The 27189-nt window shown below is 34.0% G+C and overlaps 1 protein-coding gene across 4 annotated transcripts; it reads right to left on the bottom strand.

Annotated features, from left to right (window-relative positions):
• Positions 1-6556: 6556 nt before the first annotated feature.
• Positions 6557-26965, bottom strand: CEP76 (centrosomal protein 76). Of its 4 annotated transcripts, none has more exons than XM_045850417.1 (12): positions 26698-26965; positions 25533-25700; positions 24465-24546; positions 23604-23828; positions 22403-22588; positions 20915-21012; positions 20422-20550; positions 16122-16310; positions 13521-13687; positions 10247-10580; positions 8949-9166; positions 6557-8142 (listed from the first exon to the last, which is right to left on the bottom strand). In XM_045850417.1, exons 2-12 carry the CDS (start codon positions 25686-25688, stop codon positions 8004-8006), a joined length of 1923 nt encoding a protein of 640 aa, XP_045706373.1. In that variant the 5' UTR covers positions 25689-25700; positions 26698-26965; the 3' UTR covers positions 6557-8003. The 4 variants fall into 4 exon arrangements, with proteins under 4 accessions (XP_045706373.1, XP_045706372.1, XP_045706374.1 ...); XM_045850416.1 differs by having other exon boundaries at positions 25533-25688; XM_045850418.1 differs by having other exon boundaries at positions 23604-23648; positions 25533-25688.
• Between the last annotated feature and the right edge of the window lie 224 nt (positions 26966-27189).

Raw genomic sequence — 27189 nt, 5'->3', positions numbered from 1 at the left:
CGTTCCCCTGAAAATTGGGAGCAAGACAGGAATGTCTGCTTTAACCTCTCTTATTCAACATAGTACTGGAAGTCCTAACCATAGCAATTAGACAAGGGGAAGAAATAGAAGGCATCCAAATTGGAAAGGAAGAAGTAAAACTCTCTTTATTTGCAGATGACATGATACTATACAAGGAGAACCCCAAAGATTCCACCAAGAAACTACTAAAACTGATAAATGAATTCAGCAAAGTAGCAGGATACAAAATTAATATTCAGAAATCAGTTGCATTTTTATATGCCAATAACAAACTAACAGAAAGGGAAATTAAGAAAACCATCCCATTCACAACAGCTACAAAAAAAAAATAACTAGGAATAAACCTAACCAAGAATGCAAAAGATCTGTACATGGAAAATTAAAAGACACTGAAGAGAGAAAATAAGAAGATACAAATAAGTGGAAGCACATACCATTTTCATGGATGGGATGAATTAATATCATTAAAATTTCCATGCTACCCAAAGCAATCTTTAGATTCAACACAATTCCTATCAGGATTCCAAAGACATATTCACGGAACTGGAACAAATATTTCAAAAATTTATATGGATCCACAAAAGGCCCTGCATAGCAACAGCCATCTTGAAAAAGTTCAAAATTGGAGGAATCATGCTATGTAATATCAAACTATACTGCAAAGCCATAGTTATCAAAACAATCTGGTACTGGCATAAAAACAATCACATAGATCAATGGAGCAGAATAAAGAGTCCAGAAATAAACCCACATCTTTACAGTCAATTAATGTTAGATGGAGGAAGCAAGAACATACACAGGGCTAAAGATAGTTTATTCGATAAATGGTATTGGGAAATATGGACAAATAGGTGCAGAAAAATGAAATGAGACCACATTCTTATACCACACACAAGAATAAATTTTAAATGGATCAAAGACTTAAATGTTAGACCCGAACCATGAAAATCCTCAAGAAACATAGGTAGCAAAATCTCAAGACAGTGCTCATAGAAATTTTCTATTGGGTATATCTCCCCAGGCAAGGGAAACAAACAAAAAAACAAATGAGACTTCATCAAACTAAAAAGTTTTTGCATAGCAAAGGAAATCATCAACAAAATAAAAAGACAACCCACAGAATGGGAGAACATATTTGCCAATATATGTGTTAATATCCAAAATTCATAAAACACTAAACAAAACTCAATACACACACAAAAAAATACAATTAAAAAATGGGCAAAGGACCTGAATAGACACCTCTCCAAAGAGGACATACAGATGGCCAATAGACATATGGAAAGATGCTCAACGTCTCTAATTATTAGAGAAATATAAATAAAAACCAGAATGAGATACCATCTCACATCTGTTAGAATGACTATCATCAAATAAATCAAAAAAACAAGTGCTGGTGAGCATGTGGAGAAAGGGGAAGACTTTTGAACTGTTGGTGGGAATGCAGACTGGTGCAGCCACTGTGGAAAGTAGTATGGAGATACCTCAGGAGATTAAAAATGGATCTACCTTTGTCTTAACAGTTCCACTTCTGGGAATATATCCAAAGAAACTCAAAACACTTTGTTCCCCTATGTTCATAAGCACCCCTATGGTCATTGCAGCATTATTTATAATCACCAAGATATGGAAGCAGCCCAATCGTCCATCAATAGATGAGTGGATAAAACAACTACGGGACATTTACACAAGGAATTCTTCTTGGCCATAAAAAATGAGAAAATTTAACCCTTTGTAACTATATGGATGGACCTGGAAAAAATTATGCTAAGTGAAACAAGCCAGTCAAAGAAAAACAAATACCATATGATTTCACTCTTATGTGGAATTTAATGAAAAAGCTGAACCAATAGGAAAACAGATAGACTCATAGATGGAGAACAGATCAGAGCTGGGGTGGAGGAAGTTAGGGGATGGAGGGACTGAGCAAAAAGGAAAAAGGACTCATGGACATGGACAACAGTGTGGTGACTGCTGGGGGGAAGGAGGTATAAAGGGACTGAATGGTAATGGAAAAATAAACATTATATATTTTAAAAAATTATTCCCTTACAATATTTGATAAGTAATGGTCAAAGTGCCAGCCTGCAAACCAAAGGGTCACCAGTTCAATTCCCAGTCAGGGCACATGCCTGGCTTGCCAGCCGGGTTCACAGTGGGGCGGAGTGGGGGAGGTGCAGGAGACGCAACCACACATTGATGTTTCTCTCCCTATCTTTCTCCCTCCTTCCCCTCTCTAAAAATAAATAGATAAAATCTAAATAAGAAAATTCAGATGAAATTGCAAAAGACCCCAAATAGCCAAAATAATCTTGAAAAATAACAAAGTTGGAGGACTTTTACACATCCAAATTTCAAAACTTACTACAAAACAATGATAATGAAAACATGTGGTACTGGCATAATAGAATAGACTGGTATAATAGGAATAGAATCAAGAGTCCAGAAATGAACCATACTGATTTTCAACAAGGATGATAAGACTGTTCATTCAATAGGGAATAGATTTGTCTTTCCAACAAATGCTGCTAAGACAACTGGATATTCATATGCAAAAGAATAAAGTTGGATCCTTACCTCACAACATATATAAAAATTAAGTGAAAATGGATTAAAGACCTGAGAGTAAGAACTAGAACTATAAAACTTATAGGAAAAACAATAGGGGTAAATAAATCTTCTTGACCTTAGATTTGGCAATGAATTGTTAAATATGACAAAATCAAGTGCAACACAAGAAAAAAAAATAGATACATTGAGTTTTATAAAAATTAAAAACTTTAGTACTTCACAGGACACAATCAAGAGAGTAAAAACAACCCACAGAATAGAAAATATTTACCCACCATGTATCTGATACAGGATTTGTATCTAGTATATATGAAGAGGGTCCAGCAGAGTGGTGCAGTGGAAGCATGCTGGGCCCATAACCCAGAGGTAGATGGATAGAATATAGAAAGAACTCTTACAACTCAATAAAAGACAAAGTACCCAATTAAAAAATGGGCAAAGAATCCAAATAGACATTTCTCCAAAGCAAGATATACAAATGGTCAAAATCACATGAAAAGATGCTAAACAAAATCAGTAACCAGGAAAATGCAAATAAAACCCACAATGAAATACCTCTTTATATCTGCTAGGGTGGCTAGGATAAAAAAGTTACATAATTATAGGTGTTAACGAGAGTGTGGAGAATTCGAACCCTCATACACCTCAGATGAGATTGAAAAATGGTGCCACTGCTTTGGAAAACTATTTGGCAGTTCACCAAAATGTTGAATATAGAGTTACCATATGATCCAGCAAATCATCTCCTAGATACATACATATACCCATGGAAAATGAAAACATGCCCACACAAAACCTAGTACACTGAATGCTTATAGCAGCATTATTCATAACAGTCAAAAGGTGGAAACCAAAATGCCTATTGACTGGCAAATGGATAAACACATATGGTATCCATGCAATGGAATATTATTTGCCCACAAAAAGGAAATAGTGATACACGTCAAAACATGGATGAACTTTAAAGATACTATGCTAATTGAAAGAAGCCAGATACCAAATACCATATATGATTTCATTCATATGAAATTCAAGAATAAGGAAATCTATATAGAAGGTAGATTAGTAGTTGCTCAGAGGTTTGAGTGGTAGGAGTAGGGGTTAGGGAATGGAGAAATAGGAGGATAACTGCTAAAGGGTACAGGATTTCTTTTTGAGGTGATGGAATGTTCTAAAAAACATATCTCTATTTATAGTATGAACCACTGAACTGTGTACTTTAGGTTGGTTAATTTTTTGGTACACAAATGGTCTCAGCAAAGCTGTTAAAAAAATTTTAAATGATGAAAAATCTGTTTGCTCAAATTGAATAGATTTTTGTGACCTCTGACAATTACCTACTTTTGTATTACCATTTTTCCCATTCCCTCGACATACAATTTGGCAAAGAAAAGATTTTGTAAAAGTTAAATGACCAATTACAACTCATTAGTATATAAATGGATTTCAGAATTAATTTTCAGAATACAGACTGCATATGACTCAAATATTTTCTAGATGTTATTAGTGGGCACTACCCAAGTAGCTCAGTCATTTACTGAATCTTTACCCAAACAAATGGTAGAATTTGACATGCCTTTATATAACTGACATACCACAAAAAATATCAGGCAGCTCAATGCCTTTCAGAGCCTCAGGTTCCCTTGGTCATCCTCCGTATAAAGTGATCCTAGCCTCATCTGTCAGTGACTTCATACCCTATATATTACTGTAAATTTTTTTTAGGTTATGTGATAGGTATCATAAAAGACAGATGTCTTCCATATTCCTCTTGGGCAAAATCACTAATATGAGAAATGGAAAACCGAATTGGAATTGTGGCTTGAACAGTGAGCAGCACATCTTTTTTTTTTTTTAAATGGAGGAGATAGCACTATTGGCATCAAAATTTTTCCATACAATATGCTGGATAGTCACACCCAATAATACCATCCCCACAGAGAGAAAAACACATTTCTGCACATGGAAGTACAGCAAAAAAAAAAAATGTAAACAGGTGAACTCAGTCAAAACTTAGTTCTAGACCTAGTCTGCTACTAGGTATATATCCTTGGACAGGAAGCTGAACTTCTCTATAACTTAGGTGGACTAGAAGACCTAAGATTCCAATCAAGTCCAAAACCCTGTAATCCCAGACCATAAAATATTAAATCACATGTAAAAAGAGTATGAATATAAAGGTAGTTAAAATGCTAGTTTTGATCAGACTAGCTACCTTCAAAAACACTAGGAAGCATCCGTTTTGGACTATTAGTACAAGTCCAAATTCAGTAGAATCAGAGAAAGCTTTTATTTCATAGGAATGTATGTGAATTATCTACCAGCTGAAATAACCTCCTCTCTTTTCCTTATAATATCCATGACTATTTCAACACTGGTGTCAAGTAGTTAATTCACAAACCCATTTTATAAGTCAAATGTATTTACAGTTACTATGCTAACCAAATCTCAGAAAAAATATTATACTTTCAATACCCACATTTAATGCATTAATTATAACTTGTGTTTTAAATGTAGAATATACTATATGAACAGTATGTTAAGGTTCTTCAAAATTTGATGGCTTCTAGTTTATGTGTTTCACTACTTTAAGATTTTATATAGGCTTTGGCCAATCTGTTTCTTAACTACCAACAACTGGAAAGCAATGCTAATTTCAATGGTATAAAAAAGTTAAGTGCATGTTAACATCATTCACTTACTGTACTTATCTACTCAAGTGAAGTATAAAATTATGTGAGAGTGAAAAAAAATAATTGAGATAGCAAACTATAGTCTAACCTAAGCTATCTTCTTGTTTAGTAAAGCACGAAATCAGAAGTGTGAATGAGTTAAACAATTGATAGTTCACAAATAATGTATTCTGATGATCTGACATCTGGCAGAGAATACTACTTTAGAAGCGATATTTTTTTTTTAAGTTTAGAGAAAGAGAGACAGAAACATTGATTTGTTGTTCCACTTATTTATGCATTCTTGGGATGATTCTTGTATATGCCCCAACAGGGGATCGAATCCACAACTCTGGTATAACAGGATGACACTCTAACCAACTGAGCTAACGAGCCAGAGCCTATGAGTAATATTCTTTTCAAATATAAAGTGTACACTTTATTTGGCTCAAGTCTTGACTTTGTTAAGAAGTAGAAAATTGGGTTTCAAATGTAACTTTCCAGAACTTAAAAGTTATAGATGTATTTCTGCAGATCTAAAAATGTACACTTCAATAAGGAAATTGGAGTGTTCAGTTATTTGGAACTGAATTTAATATTTTACTCAAAAGGTTCATGTTTGAGTAAGTAAGTTTCTAGGTTTCTGATATTCTTCCACTAAATAGGTATACCTATATATTAGATATAGAGTACTATGTAAGTGCAGATGCTGTCAAAAAGAACACGAGACATATAAAAAAATTTTATGTTTTTAATAGAAAAACTTTTATGACAGAGCTAAATACACAAGGTAAATTTAATTTTTTTAAAGAAAAATTATTGTAAGTAGTGGAATTTTAGTGATAAATGCAGTGAAATAATCTTTTGCAATAAACCATATTTGGAGAAAAACATTAATTCATGTCAGATTCTATTAAAGTGAATAAAAAGTAAAGTTATTTTAGAATTTATACTAAAGGAGCATTTATAAATACATGAAACCCAGTCTCAATGATAGTATAGCCTTCATCTTAATATAGTTTGCCTCTTAATACATGTCTCATAGTTTGTTCCACAAGTTGAAAAGTCCTAAACCCTAACAAGCAATTTTCTCTATTGATAGCTTTATGAGCAATTTTGGCAACAGAATAAAAAGATCTTAATTCCTATTTTGCTAATTTTCTAAAGTCAAGTCAGTCTCACAAAAAAACACTTCATTGTTGCTTTCAATGAAAATTGACAAAAGGGGGATATTTTCAGACTTTAAAACAAGTTAAACCATAAATGTTTATATTTAAAAATACAGCAAAAGGTAACTTTTAGGATATTTTTTTATTTTTGTTAGAAAACATTAAATCATTTTATTTGCAATGGCAAATTAATGAAACACATAACTTGCAGAGCCAACTGGTATACAATTATTTTCTTACTTTTTTTTTAATCCTCACCCAAGGATATGTTTTTACTGATTTTTAAAAAAGAAAAGGAGGGAGGGGAGGGAGAGATGAAGGGAGAAGAGAGAAGCAGAGACAGAGAGGCAGGCATTGAGACAGAGAGAGAGAGAAACATCAGTTGCCTTCCTGTACATGCCCCAACCGGGATCAAACTGCAACATAGCTATGTGCCCTAACTGGCAATCGAACTGGCAAACCGGTTTGGTGTATGGACAATGTTCCAACCAAATGAGCCACCAGGCTAGGGCCAATTACTTAAGGACACTGGTAAGACCTGTGCACAGAGATGTTGAATGACAGTAAAACCTATCACTTACATTACGCAACTTCTTACTGATACAAAAAAGTCAAACTGCTATTCTTTTAAATGGCTTGTTCACTTGTAAAACTTGCTCAGTTTTAAACCAAACATTGACTCCATGCTGATCAGCATGGAGTCAATCATGTATGCTTCTTTTTACCTAGCCTCACACAATGAGTCTCTGATTTATATTAGTCATGTTTATACTGCTGTTTTTATCATGGTGAAATAAAAACAGAAAGAAAAAAATGTTTTCAGAACATGGAATCCATGACAAGGCTAGTTAGTAATGAACTCTTTGACCACAGAAAATCAGCAACAGAATGCCAATTAATTATAGGTAACAATTTGTCAGCACAACAAAAGGGTATAATAAATTTTCCTAAAATATCTAATAACTTTTATAATGAATAAAATTAACAAATACTTATAAATTACTCCTGTACTTTCATTCATGTGAGATTTGTATTGTTATTAGTACTTGTACTTTTCCAGTACTAGTTTTTTCCTAATCTTGCATCAAAATTTTCCCATAAATCTCTGGAAAAATCACAAATATTCCTATGACCATGATGAAAATCTGTTGTGAGGTTAATTTCTCCCAATTTCTATAAATAATCCCATTAATCTAAGAAAAATAATGATCACATTGATTTTACCCTCAGACAAACCCTCAGGCAAATATCGTTTTGATTATGTATTAATGTAAAGAAAACTAAGTAAATTTTACATTCATCATTTAAACTACTGAATACCTGTGAAAAAATAGTATTTATTAAAATAGAATATACACTTAATCCATACTAAATTCCACTCAATTTTATGCAAGTGTTTCATCCTTAATTTTTAAATACATACATCATCATTTCCTCTTCAAACATTACAGGTATAAACAAAACTGAAATATGACACTCAAGCCATACTGTGATTTTTAAAATAACTCCTAAATATATACTATTTGTAAAATCCCAATAAAACACAGGTATCCTTATAGAAATGTTAGTCCTATAATACTGAGCGATATTTACAAGCAAACATGATCCAAACAGCACAGGCAGATTCAGGATAAGTAAACACTCGGACACGAACAGCCAGTCGCACTTGGTCTCCACGGCAACATATTATTTCTTCACAGAAAGGAGACCTACAGAAGAAAGAAAATTTATTAAATTGAGAAGTACACATAGGCTTTACTTTCTTATTTCCAAATTAGTATTTTAAATCAATTATTTTTTAATTTTTAAAAAGATTTTATTTATTTTTAGACAGAGGACAAGGAAGACAGAAAGAGGGAAACATCAATGTGTTGTTGCCTCTCACACACCCGCCACCAGGGACCTCGTCTGCAACCCAGGCATGTGCCCTGATTGAGAATCAAACCCACGACCCTTTGGTTCACAGGCCAGCATTCAATCCACTGAGCCACACCAACCAGGGAAAATTAATGAAGTTTTTTAGAGAGGGGTAAGGGAGAGAGAAACATCAATTTGCATATTTATACATTCATTAGTTGCTTCTTGTATATGCCCTGACCAGGGACTGAACTCGCAACCTTGGCATATCAGAACTAACTCTAACCAATTGAGCTACCCTGGCCAGGGCCATACATTGGTATTTTAAATAATATTTTAAAATCCTGTATCTGCTTCTAATGGCTCCATAATTTCAATCAAGCTATTCAAATTATGGACTGTTTTCTTATAATCTATACATTGAAAAAATTACACTAGTCAAGATCTGAGATCCTCAACCAAAATTGCACCAAAATCACTGAGAAAACTATCCCAAACTATCAAAGGAGCTACATTGCATACCTAATGAATCACAATCTGTGGCAAGGAAGTTAAGTCATTATAAAAGTTTCCCATGCAATTCTGAACTCATTCCTAAATAACTGATTTCTAAGATTCCTCCTCAAAACCATTTATGAATTCATAAATTCCATCTTACCGAAGACATGTGGCAAACGCACGCCTTGCATTTCTATACACAAAATGTATTGGGAACCCTTTAAATGTGTGACCATCAGGTACAGCCCTCCTTATGGCATCTTGAAATTCTTCATTGCCTGCAGATATACTTGTTGTACGCTCAAATTCATAAGAAGCCAAAGCTGGTGATAAGAGATAAGAAAGCTGGTCTTCCCAAACAGTAGTGAGGCCAAGATCCTATGGCAATCAAAAGAAAAAAAGTAAATTACATGAACATTTAAAAAATCAATTATATGTCCCTGGCTAGGCAATTCAGTTGGTTAGAACGTTGTCCTTGTACACCAAGTCTGCAGGTTTGATCCCCAGTCAGGACACATACAATAATCAACCAATTAATGCATAAATAAGTCAAACAACAAATCAATATTGGTCTCTCTCTCCCTTTGCCTCTAAAATCAATCAACAAAAAAAAATCATGACAAAAATGTTGATTATTTTAAAATATGCCAAGAGTTTTAAAACCTGTCAATTTTTAAACTTATTAATTATAAAAATATATAAAAATAAAAAACTATAGGTATCAGGTTTTACTTCTTAAAGAAAAAAACAAAAACATTCAATATAATGATGTTAGTGAAGACGCCAAATTCTACACATTTTTAAAAAAGATTTTATTTATTTATTTTTAGAGAGGTGGAGGGAGAGAGAAAGGGAGAGAAGCAGCAATGTGCGGTTGCCTCTTGCGTACCCCATACTGGGGACATGGCCCACAACCCAGGCATGTGCCCTGACTGGGAATCAAACACACCACCCTTTGGTTCACAGGCCAGCACTCTATCTACCAGTCAGGGCAAATTCTATACTTCTTTAATATCAACTAGAAAAGATCATATGAAATAGTCCTACTACGGAAGATAGTGTCAGTAAATTTTGAGGTCACATTTTATTTAACTTTAGAGTTTAGTGGGATTGAATTTGCTTAGTTTGATTGCTTCTACAATAAAGTCAAGTGTAGGAGAGAAGTCAACAAATTGAATATATAATTAAATTCAAACATTTACTGGGCACTTACTCTTTATTTCTAGAAGTAATAAATTCTGTTAAGTATTGGTGAATTTAGAAATTTCTGGGTCTCAGAACTTAACTCTCGTGACTTTTCATAAAGTGACGAGAGTTAAGCTTCATAAAAGTAGGGACTATATTTCCTTTGATCAGGGCTAGAATAGTGACTGACACTATCATACACACCTCCCAAAAACTGTTTATATATAAACAAATGAACAAATGCATAAAACTACAAATTTCAGTGTTAATTACCTTCCTGTGCTCTGACACTAGTAACCTTAGCTGCATTTCTATTTCATTACTTGTTACAGAAGCATCAATTGTGGATGCACAAAGAGGTGGAAAGGGAGGAAGGGATGTTGTAGCTCCTGGAGCACACACAGATTTAATTGCTTCTTCACTCATGGGTTTCCATTTAGATTCATCATTCAAATCAAATACACAGATTTCTACTGAGTCAGAGGACTGACAATTTCCCAGAAACATCTGATGATTGAAAACACAACCAACTGTTCGATATGGATACAGTGGTTTGGGCTGTTCAGCAACTGGAGGTTCATCAGGATTGGTAGATTTGTGGATGTACCTAAAAAAAATAAATCATGATTTTATATAAGAACTTAAAAATTAGGAATGCAGCATCTTACTGAGGACACTTAATGCCCTATTTCCCAGGACTAGAGTTTTAATACTCACTTTTCCCTTCTTATATTTCTATATTTGATTACTCTGTATTGATTACATGGCATAACATATGCTAGAAAAACCAACTTTATTCCTTTAACATGAGAATATCTTCTTTGTGTATTGTTAAGATAAAAAACATGTATCTCAGATAATACAATTAAAATAATTTAGCTACAGTCATGGCCTGGTAGCTCAGGTTGTTAGAGCATCATCCTGAGATTCCAAGGTTGCAGGTTCAGTCCCTGGTTAGGGCACCTATAAAATCAACCAATGAGTGCATAAATAAGTGGAAAAACAAACAGATGTTTCTCTGTCTCTCTTCCTCTCTCTCTCAAATTGATAAATTAAAATAATTTAACTATATAAGATGAAGTACAATTAATCAAAATGATTATCAACTAGAAAAAAAGAACCCAGAAAACTGAGAAAAGGGCCCAAGGCTGTGCCTTTAGGATCTCCAATATTTAAAAATAAGATTAAGAAAAACAGAGAAGAGTCAAAGTAAAAATAGTGAAACTGAAAGATAGTGCTATGAGGAAAGAGAATGTTTGAGGAAGAAGCATTTAACACTTAGAAAATCTGATGACAGGCAATAATACTAAAAAAAATGTCCAGTGAATTCATTGACATGGAGTTGATCATATCAAATTCAAAAGCAATCATGATTTCAACATTTATTTTCAGGCTTAGAGATTATCATCAGAAAAAGCATATGATAATTATATAAAATTAAAAGTAAATATACCAAGACTTCCGGCAAGATGGAAGCATAGGTGGACGCACCATACCTCCATGCACAACCAAGATTAGAACAACAACAATTTAGAGGCAGAATAACACCCAGAACTGACAGAGAATTTATCTGAATGGAAGTCAGACAGCCAAGAAGTTGAAGTAGACCCGTTCATCCTGACCGGTAGGGGTGGCCGAGACAAGCAGCCAGGCGCGGGGTTGTGGCGCGGAGAACAGGGAGAACTGGGCTCATAAGGCATCCGGGAGCGCGTAAGCATCTGGGGCGCACAAGATCGCAGCGGGTGGACCCTGAGTAGGCAAGCCGCAGCTGGTGGACCCAGTGAGGTGGCGATTGTTGACCAGGGCAGAGCACGTAACCCAGGATCCCAGGGAAGGGACTGAGGTCCCAGGAGAACAGAGCTACCGCCATTGTTTCCTCCCGCCCCCGCCCCCACCCCCACCCCCACCCCCACCCCCACCCCCACATACAACGTCACAATCTAGCGACTGGGGTGCCCAGCCCAGGTGAATACCTAAGGCTCCACCCCTCACTGTAACAGGAGTGACCAGGCCAAAAAAAAAAAAAAGAGAGAGAGACAGAGAGAGAGAGACATGTCTCAAACAGAAGAACAGATCAATGCCCTAGGACTCATCCTTTTGAGTGACCAAGAGATAGCCAATCTATCAGATGCACAGTTCAAAACACTGGTGATCAGGAAGCTTACAGAATTGGTTGATTTTGGGCGCAAATTAGATGAAAAAATGCAGGTTACCATAAAAGAGAAGGAAGATGCACGGAGAACCAATAGTGATGGGAAGGAAACTGGGACTCAAAACAATAGAGTGGACCAGAAGGAAGAAAAAAACGACCAAACAGGAAAGAATGAAGAAATAAGAATTCAAAAAAAATGAGAAGCTTAGGAACCTCCAGGACATCTTTAAACGTTCCAACATCCGAATTATAGGGGTACCAGAAGGGGAAGAAGAAAAGCAACCAGTGGAAAACTTATTTGAACAAATAATAAAGGAGAATTTCCCCAGTCTGGCAAAGGAAATAGACTTCCAGGAAATCTAGGAAGCTCAGATAGCACCAAAAAAGTTGGACCCAAGAAGAAACATACCAAGGCACATCATAATTACATCAGCCAAGGTAAAATGAAGGAGAGAATCCTAGAAGCAGCAAGAGATAAGGGGACAGTCACCTACAAAGGAGTTCCCATCAGACTGTCAGCTGATTTCTCAAAAGAGACCCTTACAGGCAAGAAGGGGCAGGAAAGAAGTATTCCAAGTCATGAAAAACAAGGACCTATATCCCAGATTACTCTATCCAGCAAAGCTTTCATTTAGAATGGAAGGGCAGATCAAGTGCTTCTCAGGTAACATCAAGTTAAAGGAGTTCATCATCACCGAGCCCTTATTTTATGAAATGTGAAAGGGACTTATCTAAGAAAAGAAGATTAAAAAAAAAAAACATGGATAGTAAAAGGACAGCAAACTCTCAATTATTAACAACCACACCTTAAGCAAAACCAAAAGAAACTAAGCAAACAACTACAACAGGAACAGAACCACAGAAATGGAGATCACATGGAGGGTTAGCAATAGGGAAGTGGAAGGAGGAGAGAGGGGGAAAAGATACAGAAAATAAGTAGCATAGATTGTAGGTTGAAAGTAGATGGGGGAGGGTAAGAATAGTATGGGAAATGTAAAAGGTAAAGAACTTATAAGTATGACACATAGACATGACTAAAGGGGGGGATATGGGTGGGAGAGGGTGCACAGGGTGGAGAGGAGTGAAGGGGGGAAAATGGGACAACTGTAATAGCATAATCAATAAAATATATTTTAAAAATAAAAAAAGTAAATATACCATAATTTATTTTTTTTACCAATATTATGTTGGTAAAGAATATTTTAGGTGTACACATTTTCTTAGAGTTTAATTACATAACTCTTTTAATTGAAGTAATTTTTTACATAGTCACTGAAAAGGCTGTAATAACTAAAATTAACATGTAGCTTTAAGTACCATCAATATAAACAAAGAACCTATAATTTAAAACATTTGCATCTTTTTAAAATATCTTTGTAAACTTAGGTGGCAAACCTGTGTCCTGTTAGGCTCTCCCAAAAGGTGATAGTTCCATCAGTTCCACAAGTCATAACCCAAGCATGAGGTACTCCTTTTGCTTTAGTCCCAACACAGACAAAGGCTTCTAATCCATATCCAAGAAGGAGGCTGCACAGAAGGTTAGCATGATCTTCACAGTCACCCTAGAAAATACAATGAATTAAAAAATTAAGTATCTGTTCCTTCATATCGTCTCCTTGTTAAGTATTTAAATACAAAACGACAATAAAAAGTATCATTAAATTTTCCACTTTTAATCATTAGCCCAGTGTTAAGCTGAAACAATAGAGATGGAAAGAGAATATATGAAATTTAGAAGAGCCTATTTACAAGGTCAGTACTCACAAATCTAATAATCATAACATTTATACTTTAAGAGGGTACATTGATATTCAAGAGCTTATAAAGAACTCATACAACATAAGAAGAAAAACAATTAAGATTTTAAAAAGGTACAACTAAGAGACATGAATAGACAAGCTGACAAATCATAAAGCAGGAAATGCAAACAGAAAAATACACAAACTGAAAACAATGAGTTATAGTACCTATATATGATTATTGAAAAAAATACATAGGAAAAATGAGTGGATACAATACAACAAAATGCCAACAATGGCTATAATTAGGGTGGCTATATATAATTTTCCCTTCTAAAATATTTTCTAAGTTCTCTTTGATAATATTATATTACTTTCACAATTTAAAAAAATTATAAAAACTACAAAATAAAAAATATCTGATATGTTCTGTGAAAAAATATATTAAACAGTAAGGTAACAATTACATGAAGATATGTATTTAAGCATAGGAATACAGGGTTCCTATACGCAAAAGTGAAAAAAACTACTGAGTTCAGTATTAGAGTGGATGACATCTTTACCCCTAAAATTTTGTATTTGTGGCTCTCCACTGTTGCTTTTTGTTAACTAAAATAAACAGCATTTTATAATCATTAAATTGACTTGGGAAAAATATCATATCCAACCTTTTAGACCCAGTAACTTCTACATTGAGATTTTATACTTTTTTTAAAAGCCCCAACAATACAACCAAAAACGTTCCATGCAAAAAATCATCCTCAATGATAGCAAAAAACTGGAAACAAACCTAACAGAGCCAAAACAAACTGTCCTTACAGTGGGGAAATAGTGTATTTTATTTCAACTCAAGAAAACTTTATACAGCCATTTAAAAACAAAGATCATAAAGACTAGCAACACATAGGTAAATGTTCATAGCATAATGTTAAATTATAAAGCAGGACACAAAATTTTACTTATATCAATTATATGTATGGAAGGAAAATAATATATAATGGGAGGGAAACATAAAAATATAAAAAGACAGCCCTGGCTGGCGTAGCTCAGTGGATTGAGCGCAGGCTGTGAACCAAAGTATCGCAGGTTCGATTCCCGGTACATGCCTAGGTTGCAGGCCATGACCCGCAGCAACCACACATTGATGTTTCTTTCTCTCTCTCTCTCTTTCTCCTTCCCTTCCCTCTCTAGAAATACATAAATAAAATCTTAAAAATATATATATATAAAAAGACATAATAAATTGGTAATAAAATTATGCATGAAATTTCACTTTCATCCTTGTAATCCTGTTTTTTGTGCCAGAAAAATTTTTAAATAATTTTTAAGTTTCTAATTTAAGCTTTGCTTTCTTATAAACAAACTTAAAACAGTGAATCAAAAGGGTGTTTATTTACTTCATAAAAAATTATTTACATAATAATTTTAAATACATACCATTCCTACTATGTTTGAAATAAAAAAGTTTAAATCTTTTAGAAACTATAGCTTGAGAATAAATCAAAATAATTTTGGTAAGTAATGTTTAACTGTTTTCAACTGTCTTTAAGACAAAATTGTTCTAACTGAAAATGAATCTCTAATGTAGTTTCTTCCATTGCATGAGCATGCCTTGTGAATATCTATACCAGTTACATAACTTCAGACTAAACAAAATTGTTTCAAAACAATAATACGATATATATATTTTTTGTTCTATTTCAACAGAATTGGAATGCTAAAGACAGGCTGACTTGCTTTTACATTATCAACATTTTTAGAACACATAAGATTAGGAAATATCCCATAATTATACAATTTCTTAAATATATACTTATATTCAATACTAACCCAAACACCAATGAATCCAAGAATTTTTCCATATTCATTCTGTACTACCATTTTCTCTTTTTAAAAAAACATATCTCTAAGCAAATTTTAATAGATGAGTAGTACTAGACCACCACAGTACTGGTCTTGGTGCTCTCACTCACTCACTGTTTACCTCTATATCTTGATTTCTGACCTAATAATACTTGCAGATCCCTACCTCAAAGAAATCACATTACATTCAATAAGAAACTACACAGGAAAATAAAGATGCTAAGTTTCTTTCTTTATGTATTGACATTTAAATGTTAAGAAAAATAGTAAAAAGATTATAAGTTGTTAAAATTGATAATATGTACATTTTTGTGTTAATTCTTTTAAAAATACACCATAAATTCACAGTAATTATGATGTACTGCTTTTTAATGTTATCATATATATAGGATACCTTATTTCTACAGAGAAAGGCCAGCAGAGTGCACCACTGTTCCTGTTTACCTCCTCCTCCGATAACAGGGGCTCTTTCATAACCAAGGACATTTACGAATCTTGCTGCTTGCCTTGGGGTATCCAGAAGCCGCCCAGCTCTAAGTGGTTTAACATAGGAACAAACTGGTCTATTTATCCCATTTTCATCCTGGAGGAAGAGGGGGAAAACATCTGTAATGAAAGATTAATCATTTCCAATTTTAACATCTTTTCTTAGAGTACACTAACTGTGTGTTAAAACAATTCTGGATAACACTGAGTGATGGATTACCTTGTATCCAGCAGTAGGTTGCTGAGTACTATGCATACAATTTCTCTTTAAATCCTGGTAACATCTCTGTTACTTTCATTTCATAGATGAAACTGAAGCTACAGCCATTATGCAACAGGGTCAGGATTCAACTACTGAGCTAACTCCGAAGAACATAAACTATCATATGATCCATCAATCCTACTCCTGGATATATATCCAAAGTAACTGAAATTGGTATCTCAAAAAGATATTTTTGAGGAGAACACTCAAGTTCTCCACAGCATTATTCACAATAGTCAAGGTATATAAACAACCAACATGTCCTTCAATGAATGAATAAAGAAAATGTAGTACATATACACACTGGAATATTATTCAATAGTTAAAAAGGAGGAAATCCTACTATTTGCAATGTGGATGAACCTGAGTGCACTGTAATAAGTGAAATAAGCCAGACAGAAAAAGACACATACTGTATGGTATCATTTACATGTAGAATCTTTAAAAAAAAAAAAGCTTAGTTCACAGAAACGGTAGTTGGGGGAAGGAGAATGGGTGATGTAGGTCAAAAGGTACAAATTTTCAGGTATACTTTTCTCAGCACACACACAAAAAAGTTAACTATGTAAGGTGATGGATGTGTTCATTATCTTGATCTTGGTAATCTTTCCACAATACATATCAAATGATCACATTGTATATTTTAAATATATACCATATGTTTGTCATTTATTCCACCATAAGGTTCAAAAAATCCTCTAAAAAAAGATTAGCAGGTGGGTGGGGGATAGAATGGAGATATAAGCCAAAGCATTCTTTCATATTATCACACATTATTTAGTAACGTCTATCCAAACAGAACAAGTAACTTCTGATTAGCTGATAACTCAGAGCTCATTTTTAAGTTGTTTCTATCTGGAGACCCACAGGAAACAATGAATGATTTGTTAACCAAGTTAACTGAAAGCAGTTTTGAAAATCGTTTTAGAAAACATCTTACATTTTAAATGTAGGATGTATCCTAGCACTTGAACTGAATACTACAGATACAAAAATCTCTGATGACTATTCACCACTGTGCTTTTAGAGTTAATATGATCGAAGCCTTTATTTTCCTTAATTTCATGATTACTGAGATGATAAACTCAAAGGGTCATTTTTTTATTCAAAGTTCAGAGATGATTTAAAGCTGTTACAGCAAGGCTTTTGAAACATATAACCTAACTCAGCCAATATAAACAGCACATATTTGAATTATCAGAACCACTGATGTTTTTCTATACCATAATAACATCATTTGCCCAATATATTCATTATTATTTATATTTAATTATGGTAAGTTCATGAATTTTTATATGATATAGAGGAAAATGACTATTATGATTTCTACTCCTATTAATTCGAAAAGGCACTGATTTCCACCCCCCACACCCCGTCCTCTCTCACCCCACTACTCTAACACTTTCATGGTGGTTTCTTACTCTCCATCACTCTATACTATCTTAGGAGTTAGAAACAGAGACAAAATGAAGGGATCAACTAGAACAGCTGAAATAGGACAAGGTGAGAACCAAGGACAAGTAAGGAAACTAAGAACAGAGAAAGGAGAAGAAAAGAGATTTAGGCAGAGAGTGTTTTGAAGCACTGATTTTTTTTTTTTTTAACACTGAAGGGGACACAGGAGCAACTTAAGCTCCAGTCAGGGTCCTCTATTCTCTTCTCTGTGATTCTCTCAGATGGTACTGTTTTTTAAAATAGAAAATCATTATTCTAATTTTGGAGGGAATTAGGGAACTATTACTTGGATTTCTTTTTACATTAATTCAACATTACTAATAACCTAGTATAGTAAGAGAATATTAAGTCCTAAAATCACAATCTGAACATCAAAAAGATAGCCTCTATCTTCAAGTGATTTGTAATATTTTCTTAAAACTAAATGGTCTTAAGGTCAATTTCTGTAACTTATTTAATTTTTGCACAGAAAATGTAAAAACTATCATTAAAAGAACAACAGATTATTAAGTGCAATATCCCTGGCATTCTACAGATGTTTGGTTAGGATAAAGGTGATTAGTTTAGTTCCTGTGTGGGCCAGTTTGTCCTATTCTTACAACTCCACTAACAGGCAAGAAAGGAATGAAAATATATATAAAAAAAATGTATGCATTTGCCCTAAGCCAGTCATCAACAGTAGCAGCCTGGAATACAAGATATACCATTACTTATTTCATTATAGTAATATTCCTATTACCTAAATATACCCCCATAAACTATTTAAATATCTTGAAATTTTCAGTATTTCAACCTCTAAACTTGTACTACCCAAAAGAATTCCATGAACCACATGTGGCTATTTAAGTTTTAATTAATAAATTTTAAATTCCATTATTTAATCATGTTAGCCACATTTTGTGTGTTCAACAGTCATACATTGCTAGGGGTACCACATTGAACAGCACAGATATAGAACATTTCTATCAATGCAGAAAGTTGGACAGAGCTATTATATACTATTCCTTCTTATGCATGGAAGCACTGGAAATTCATTTTCATACCACTTATAATAACTTTTATTTGAAACTATAGTTTTTGTAATTAGATTGGTGCCTTAGATTACTGTTTTTCCTAATTTCATATCCAGCCAAATATAGAAAGAAGCAACAAGAAATACTACTAGGAAAGGAACCTAAATAAGATAAACATTTTCTCTGTATTTATGGGAAGAGCACATACTAAGAAGCAGTAGTTGAAACTGCAATTTAATAGTTTGCTACAACTGAGTTGCTGTTTGAACTTAGAAGACTCTTCACTTCTCTATCCTTCACACTATTTAAAAAAAGTAGCAATGCCTGACCACTTGACAATTTCATATGTTTACAATGAGACTTAACTACCTCATAGGGTTCAAATCTTCTTACAATGAATTCTGAGACAGGAGCTGAAGTATTATTTCTGAAAAGATAACCTCAGTTCCCTGATTCCTTTAACTGCATATCCCACCCTTTCCCTCCTCCTCTTTCATTTGCCATTTCTCTAATTTATCTACCTTCTCCACTCCCCGTACCACCCCAGTCCTCCCTGATCCAATGCCACATGTCAACAACCAACCTAACGTCAGACTAAATAGACAGCAGACCAGTTACATAGACTAAATAGACCAGACTAAATAGACTAAATATACAGCAGACTAAGTAGACCAGTTATATTTTGACTGGTTTCCTCTTTGCCCTTGTCCTAATATCACTGATACCCCACCTGCCAGGTCATTCAATGTACAGATAATGTTATTATAAAGTCAAAAGCCATTTTCCTAATTTCCACCACTAGTCAACTAGAGTCCCCTACTCCTAAGCTTCTCATCTAGAAGTTAAACCACTTTTATTCTGTCCTAAAAATCTACAAAATGTAGAATAAAGCTAGACAAATGCACAGAATCTGAGAAATATACTACAAAATAATGTTACATTATATTAGTATTAATGCATCTATTAATACTATGTAATTAATACTATCAATCAAGGACACAAAGTTAAGCAAAAGGGATTTCAACTATAAATAAAATATATTCAAAAAGGGTTTAAGAAAACAGTTAAAAATGAAAAGCAAAATTAAACAAAGATTGTATTACCGTATTTTTCATACTATAAGACGTATTCCACCGCCCCACCTTGGAAGGAATAATGGTTGTTAATGCTGTTGTTGATTACACCGGTGAAATATTATGTTATTTATGTTACTAAATATTTTACATTTTTTGCTTCAATTTTTTTTTTTCCTATTTTCCTCCTCTAAAACCTAGGTACGTCTTAAGGTCCGAAAAATACAGGTATGTCACTCACCTACTCAGAAAAACAGAGTATTACAAAATTAGCATTCTATTTTACAAATAAATTTTCATTTTTCTAGAACACACTGTAAAAACTCAAGTTAAATAAAATGTATAAAAACAAACAGTAAATATCAAATACAGGTGTGTGAATCTTTTCTAATTCAATTTACAAACCTGAGCAAAAATCTTAACCAGCCGTGAGTTGTGTGAGGGTCGAATTTGCAAATATTCTCTCCACCACTGCTTAGCATACACAAGAAATAATCGCTCTTTCTCTGCAGTTTTCTGACGTTCCAAAGCAAGCTTGAAATTAAAAAAAAAAACAACCTCAATTTCTATTCATTCTCCTTAATTACTATAAAATATGTAACAAATCTATGCACTTCTCTACATCACTACCACCACCCTAATCTAAACCACCAATATCTTATCTATGAGACTCCTGACTGACTTCCCTTCCCCCAATACAACCCAATCTCCATACAATAGTTAGTGATCTTCTTCCAAAGCATTTTAAAATATTGAATTTTATTGTCATTCTCTTGCTTAAAACTAATATATTGTAATTTTCTTAAAAAAAGAATGCTTTCTAGGATCAACAGGTAAATATACTACTATGAAAACACATACACAAGAAATGAAAGAAAAGAAATTTAGGATTATTTACCTGTGTGTTCACTACTTCTTGAGATAATGTTTGATTGAGTGGTGGATACATCTCAAGTTTTATATTTAAAATTCCCACAGAAACTTTTGATTCTGTGCCTATAAATATAAGTAAATATTTAGAACTTCAGGTTTTAATACTATATATATTTAGTCTACCAAAGTCTAATCAAAATAATTAAAACATTTTGTGCTTTACCATTTGTATGGAATAAAGATAATATTCAACATCACCTTTAATATTCACATTAAAAATAAATAACATCAAATTAGTTTTCAGAGGGTACAAAGGCCTTCATCTAATTTTAAGGAGATAACCTATTTTCTTAGCTTCCTAATCACATTTTAAGGGACTTTTCAGACCTAGGATTTCGAAACCTTAATTTTTATCTTAATTAAATATATAATACCAACCAGACATATTTAAAACCAAAGTCAAAGCAACTGTCAACTGTTATTATCTCATTCTCAGAAAATATTTATACTGTCACATATAGTAATTCCCATTTATCCCTTCCCATTTTTCATATCATGTGAGTACAAATTTTTAATCCATGCCTGTATTTAAAGAATTAGAAAACAAATATACTTCACAACAAAACAATGTAATATTTCTTTGGTGAATCAGAATGTAACTGTTTGTGGGTCATTAGTATACACGTTAGGTCTATATGTGAAGACAAATAATGGGTATCACATTTGAAAATAAGTATCCTACATAAAATTTTTTTCTCTACTTTCTATTTAAGGAAAAACACAGTGTCTGACTTTTGAAAATCTAGATTACTAAAGCTACACTGTCCAGTGGCCACATTTAAAACTATGATTAAGTTTCAATATCAAGAACTTCCATTACATTAAAGATAAAACAATGGCAGCTTTTATTTTTTTCAATGTATTAGTAAACATGTATTACAAACCAAGTATTATGCAAGAGTCCAAGGAGACAACGGTCAATAAGATAAGCACCATCTCTATCCTCAAAGCACTATTTATTGATATTGACATTTAGCAAGTTAGCACCTCTTTGAGTACCACTTTTACACATGTAAAAGGGTAAAAGAAAACTTATCATAAGAACAGGTGCTGCAGGAAGCCACTGGTACTAATGGGGATGCACTATCTTCTGGGGTGTACTGGAATGGAGATATTCTATGTATACATGCATGCATGCATGTGTGTAGAATCTTAATCTTCTCTATAGCCTTACATATAACCAAATAAGTTTGAAAAAGAAAATCCCTCAAAATTTCTATATCCATTTCCTAGGAAAGAAATTTTTTCTAAGACAAGGCCAAAATGACTGTGAAGTTCTGCACTCATACTATTCTTCAAGACATTTCCCAGGACTACAACACTGGAGTCCAGTTGTAATTCTAAAGAAATTCAACATTTTTGGCTCTTGGTTTATAAAAGCATTTTAAAAATATAAAGTATATTTACAAACAAACTGGGGCTATAAAAATATAAGTGATATTAATCATCATACCTACACCCATAAGTTCCACAGTAAGATTAGTCACTCCATTTTCTGAGCCCAAAACTGATCGCCATTCAAGAAAATAGGATGCTACTAAAGTAGTCTCACCAAATATATCTGTTTTGATTAGCACCATATGAATTGGATCACTTATTGATAACATTGTTGTAGAATCAGCCATTCTAGTCCCATCACCTAAATATAGAAACAAACAAAAAAAATAACATCACATTACATATTTAGTTAGGCCAAAATAAAATACTTTATTGAAAACTATTAATAACCTTTATAAAAACAAATAGAATAACCTGGTAATGTCTCAGAGAATGTGTGATAAACTGGGAATAAAAGTACAGTCCAATTTCTCACAGCTTTTAAGAGTACTAGAAGAAATGTGATGAGTTATTTTGTTAATTAATGCATATCAGTGTTTTCTGATCTCTTAAGAGGTATCTACTCATTAAAAGCACTTAACTAAACTATAAGCTACTACAATAATTCAAATATGTCAACATTAATTCCCAAACTACTTTTATGACTAAAACTCCGGAAATAATAACTGTACTATCTACCAAAAACTGAAAGATCTAGCACCTTGGAGCTAGCAATTTAAGCCATTTAGTAGTACTACATTTAGCAGTACTAAAATTCTGAAAGTATAATTCTACAACTCTGCTAAGTTTACAAATATTATAAAAATTTCTACATTGACAAAAATGTACAAAATACCTTTATAGGAAGGAACAGTAAAACACAATTACAGGAATCACTTATCATAATTTTAAAGTTCCAAAAATGAGTAACAGATTCACACTTAAACTTTGATTTTCAAAAGTTGTATCATATCATAAATATAGTCATCTTTCATAAATGAGAAGGATCATGTCTCATTCTCCATTATATCCCCAGGACTTACCTAGCATAGCACCACGTACCTAGTATGTATTTAAATAATTATCAGTAAACAGTCAACCATTAAAACAGTCAAAAAGTAATCTTCAGGGAAAATTAATCAGCAGAAAACAAACCAAGAAGGTGGTTGGAAGCAGTTTATATAGAAAGGAGCAGTGGGGAAAACATAAAACAAAAGGATAGGGAGGAAGATTCATCCATTATAAATCTCTCCTTACAGCAAAAGTTATTGTTTTCTATATAATAAAACATCACAAAGATTTACTCAATTAAATGACAATTCATTATTGCTCCTTACCTAAGCTTTCTCTGTGTACTTCAAGTAAAAAGCCATCATGAAAATCTGGTTCACAGGCACATGGAACAGGTTTAGAACGAAAACGTTGGTTTCGAAAATGCAAACATAAAGTAAAGGTTGAACAAACTTGTCCTGGTAAAGGCTCAGGTTCTTGCAGATGTTCCAAGAAAGCTTTTCCACCCAAAACCTGAAGGTAAAGATACCTCCGTGTTGGATCAATATTAGCTGTAAAGTGTAGCAATATATATGAGGAAACTGCCAAATAACTTAAGGAATGTGATCAAGACAATAGGAAATAATAATTTGACAGAAATATTTGATAAAACTAAAGACTAGGGAAAAAATAAAAAAAGTAACACAATTACTATATACCAGGACCATTTGCACCTGGGGAAAAAAGATACATAACACGATACTTTTTTCTGAGTTTACATTCTGTCTACTTTCTCCAGCTAGAAAAGAGTCAGAGCCAAGGTTTGGGATACCTTTACTGTTAGTAGCTTATTTAACATTCCTTCACCTCCACAGATCAACTCAGACAATAATCTTGACTCAGCAAAGTATTTTGAGATAATTACATTACATTAAAAAAACAAGGCTAAACAATTTTTATAAAATATATTATTAAAACACAAGAAATAGGTGGTCTTGTTTTTGCTTCCACTGTGCTATATGTTAAATCTTCTCATATATACTTCATGTAAAAGAGAATCTCAGTTCTTTGGATGATTATTCACAAAAACCTAAGTATTTCATTCTGGGGGGCGGAATTGAAATGTTTTCTATCAAATACCAAACACTATAGCACATCTATCCACAGTACTATCCACAACTAAATTAATGTTGGAAAAAAAAACATACTTTTTTTTAACAACGTTGATTGTCTATCAGCAAAACAAACTGATTGTTTTGGAGAGGGAGGGAGTTCTTGATCAACATTGTCCTGGAAAGGCAGAAAGAAAATCAAAAAAATTAGAAAACAAAAATTATAGTTAAGTAAGAAAATGCCAATAATGGGACTAAGCACTGAACCAAAAGTAAATAGGATAAAGCCCCCTCAAAAGACCCCTATTTTCTTCGCATAAAATAATGAAAAGCCTACAAAAGAGGTGATGCAACTGATTATTCCTCAAGTCTAACATTAAGAAATAAAACTGTCTTAAAGCAATGTACATAGAATGCTAAAAAACAAATCCCTAATACCTGAAATAAGGTTAAACTTTCTTTAAACCTTATATAACATTTGGCTTATCTTTCACCATGAACTGATTTTTAATAAGGAAGTAACATTCACACAGCAAAAGCTGTTATTAGGTCAATTTTTACAATTTGGGTTTACAAACCTCAAAAACCAAAAAAGGGTACTGTATTAAAATACTTATTCCCTGGTGTTTTATGAAGTCCATCCAATTTTTACATTATACTACCTAGTATTGAGGTCACAGTTTCTCATTATTGCCTCATTTTCAAAAGGAGGCCTACTTACTAATTTGTGCACTCATTCCACCATTGACCTATTTCTATGAAAAGATTGGAAGGTCCTTATGCAGTTATTTTCTTAAATTGATAATTTCTTAATCATAGAGAATATTGTCCCAAAAGTGTTTATTTTAAAAATAAGACTAATCTTAAAAAATTATAGAACAATATTACTAAAAATGAACTAGGTTATGAGGAACTAATTTCACTAAAATATATACTTAAAGTTACAGACCTGGAGGATAAATAACAAGAGAAAAATTTTGTCACTGTAGAGAGAAATGTATAGAACTCCAATTTCAATGACACATAATCCTACTTGTTACATTAGCTTGTACTTTAAACACAGGTATTACTAGACAAAATGGTCTTTAAAGTGGTTTTACTGAAAGGAGAGGCCCCCCAAATATATTTATACTTTAAAATTTTTCTCCCTAAAGGGTTACTCACAGTAACAAAATTAAGTTCTTTCATCACATCATCAATGATTCCCCGACGTCTAAGAGCTTTGATCAAATCTTCTGATGATAATTGTTGTTGATCAGGAGCTAATTCTTCCCGTATTGTCTCCGCAAGAATTTCTCTTATTCTGCCATGGACGTCCATCTATGTAGAAAACTTGCATTACAACTTACAATTACAGTTTAGTCAAATACTGCCCTTGGTAAATTTCTTTCCAAAACACTGACCAAAAAAACAATGGCAGAGTACATAGACTCAATTCAGGAAGGCTTCTCCAGCTAACAGTAAATGTAAAATTGTTATCAGAATTCAAATAAAAAATAAAGGTAGCTTTTTAAAAGAAAAAAACAATAAAATTTAAGATAAAAAAACTTCTAGTACAAATTCTAGAAATAATTCCTACTAGTACGTATACCTTTGTTACAATTTCCCCACAAACAACAACCAAAGTAATCTTTTGAGAGAGTATAGTATCAAAAGAGCACAGACCTATAGGCTACGATCAAAGTGTGAACTTCAGCTTTCAAAGTATTAGATGTCACCTAGACTTATTTTCCCTTTATGAATGTGGAAAAAGGAGTGCCCTGTCAAGATGCTAAACAATACAAAGCCTGACATACAAGTACACAATAAACAGTAGCTTTTATTACTTCATCTTAATGCATTTCATTGAGAACCTCAAAAGCACAATGTTCTTCTTGAGCTCTTACGTATCACAAATATTTTCATTACAAATCTTTTCATAATTTCTTGCATGACTTCTTGGTTGAACATCAATGACATCCCAAGTTTCACCATTAAAGTAATTCCATTTCCCGACCTCTGAATATAAACCTGCTCCAAACACAACCTACACTCATCTGACATCCAGAAATCGCTGGATAAATGCTACATTTCCACAACTGTCCTATAATAATACCGCCGTTCTATCACCTCAGACTCTTACTAGCACTTTCTTCTGGGCTTGTTCTTTTATATAAGCTGGTAAGTCCCTCTGGCTTCAAACCCGAAGCTTTGCCCATCCCGCTCTCGGCATTATCTTAGCCTTTGTTCGAGTCCCGGGCAAGCACGTGCCATGGCCGGCCGGGAGAAAGGACACAGACTGGACACTCCGGGCCACAGGGCGGGTAGAAGAGCGCCCGCGGCCCCTCACCTTGCTCAGCTGCTGGTGGATGAGCTGCTTCAGCTCGGAGGCTTTCTCTGGAGGCAACGACATGCTGGGGCCGGCGCCTCACCGCCTATTCTCTCCGCTTCAGTGCCCCAACCGCGCGGCCGGCCCGCCCGGGAGCGTTAGTCGCTGCTGAGCATAAAGCCTGCGCGACCGCTAGCCTAGTTCGGCTCCCTAGGGACGCAGCGCCGCGTCAGGGATGGGACCCAGAAGGAACCGCGACCGCAGCAGCCGCGGCGCCCAACTGTTCTTTTGAAACGACGGTGGACGAGGCCTCGGGGCTGTCCCCAGCCCTGCCTGATCACCTCCACCTGCCACTCTCCCTCTGTCGGGGTCCCAACTCAGCGACTCCAGCGCCCCCCAATCCATTGTCAATGTCTTCGGATACGCTATCCGCCCCCATATCTCCCTTCCTCGCCAGATCTTTCTACCCTCCGGAGAGGCAGATAGCTAGACAGGTTCCTCAGGACCTCATGC

This window comes from Phyllostomus hastatus, unplaced genomic scaffold, assembly GCF_019186645.2.
Source record: "Phyllostomus hastatus isolate PE091 unplaced genomic scaffold, TTU_PhHast_1.1 phas_contig_80, whole genome shotgun sequence".
Classification (NCBI taxonomy): Eukaryota; Metazoa; Chordata; class Mammalia; order Chiroptera; family Phyllostomidae; genus Phyllostomus; species Phyllostomus hastatus.
This window is presented reverse-complemented; position numbering and strand designations above follow the sequence as displayed.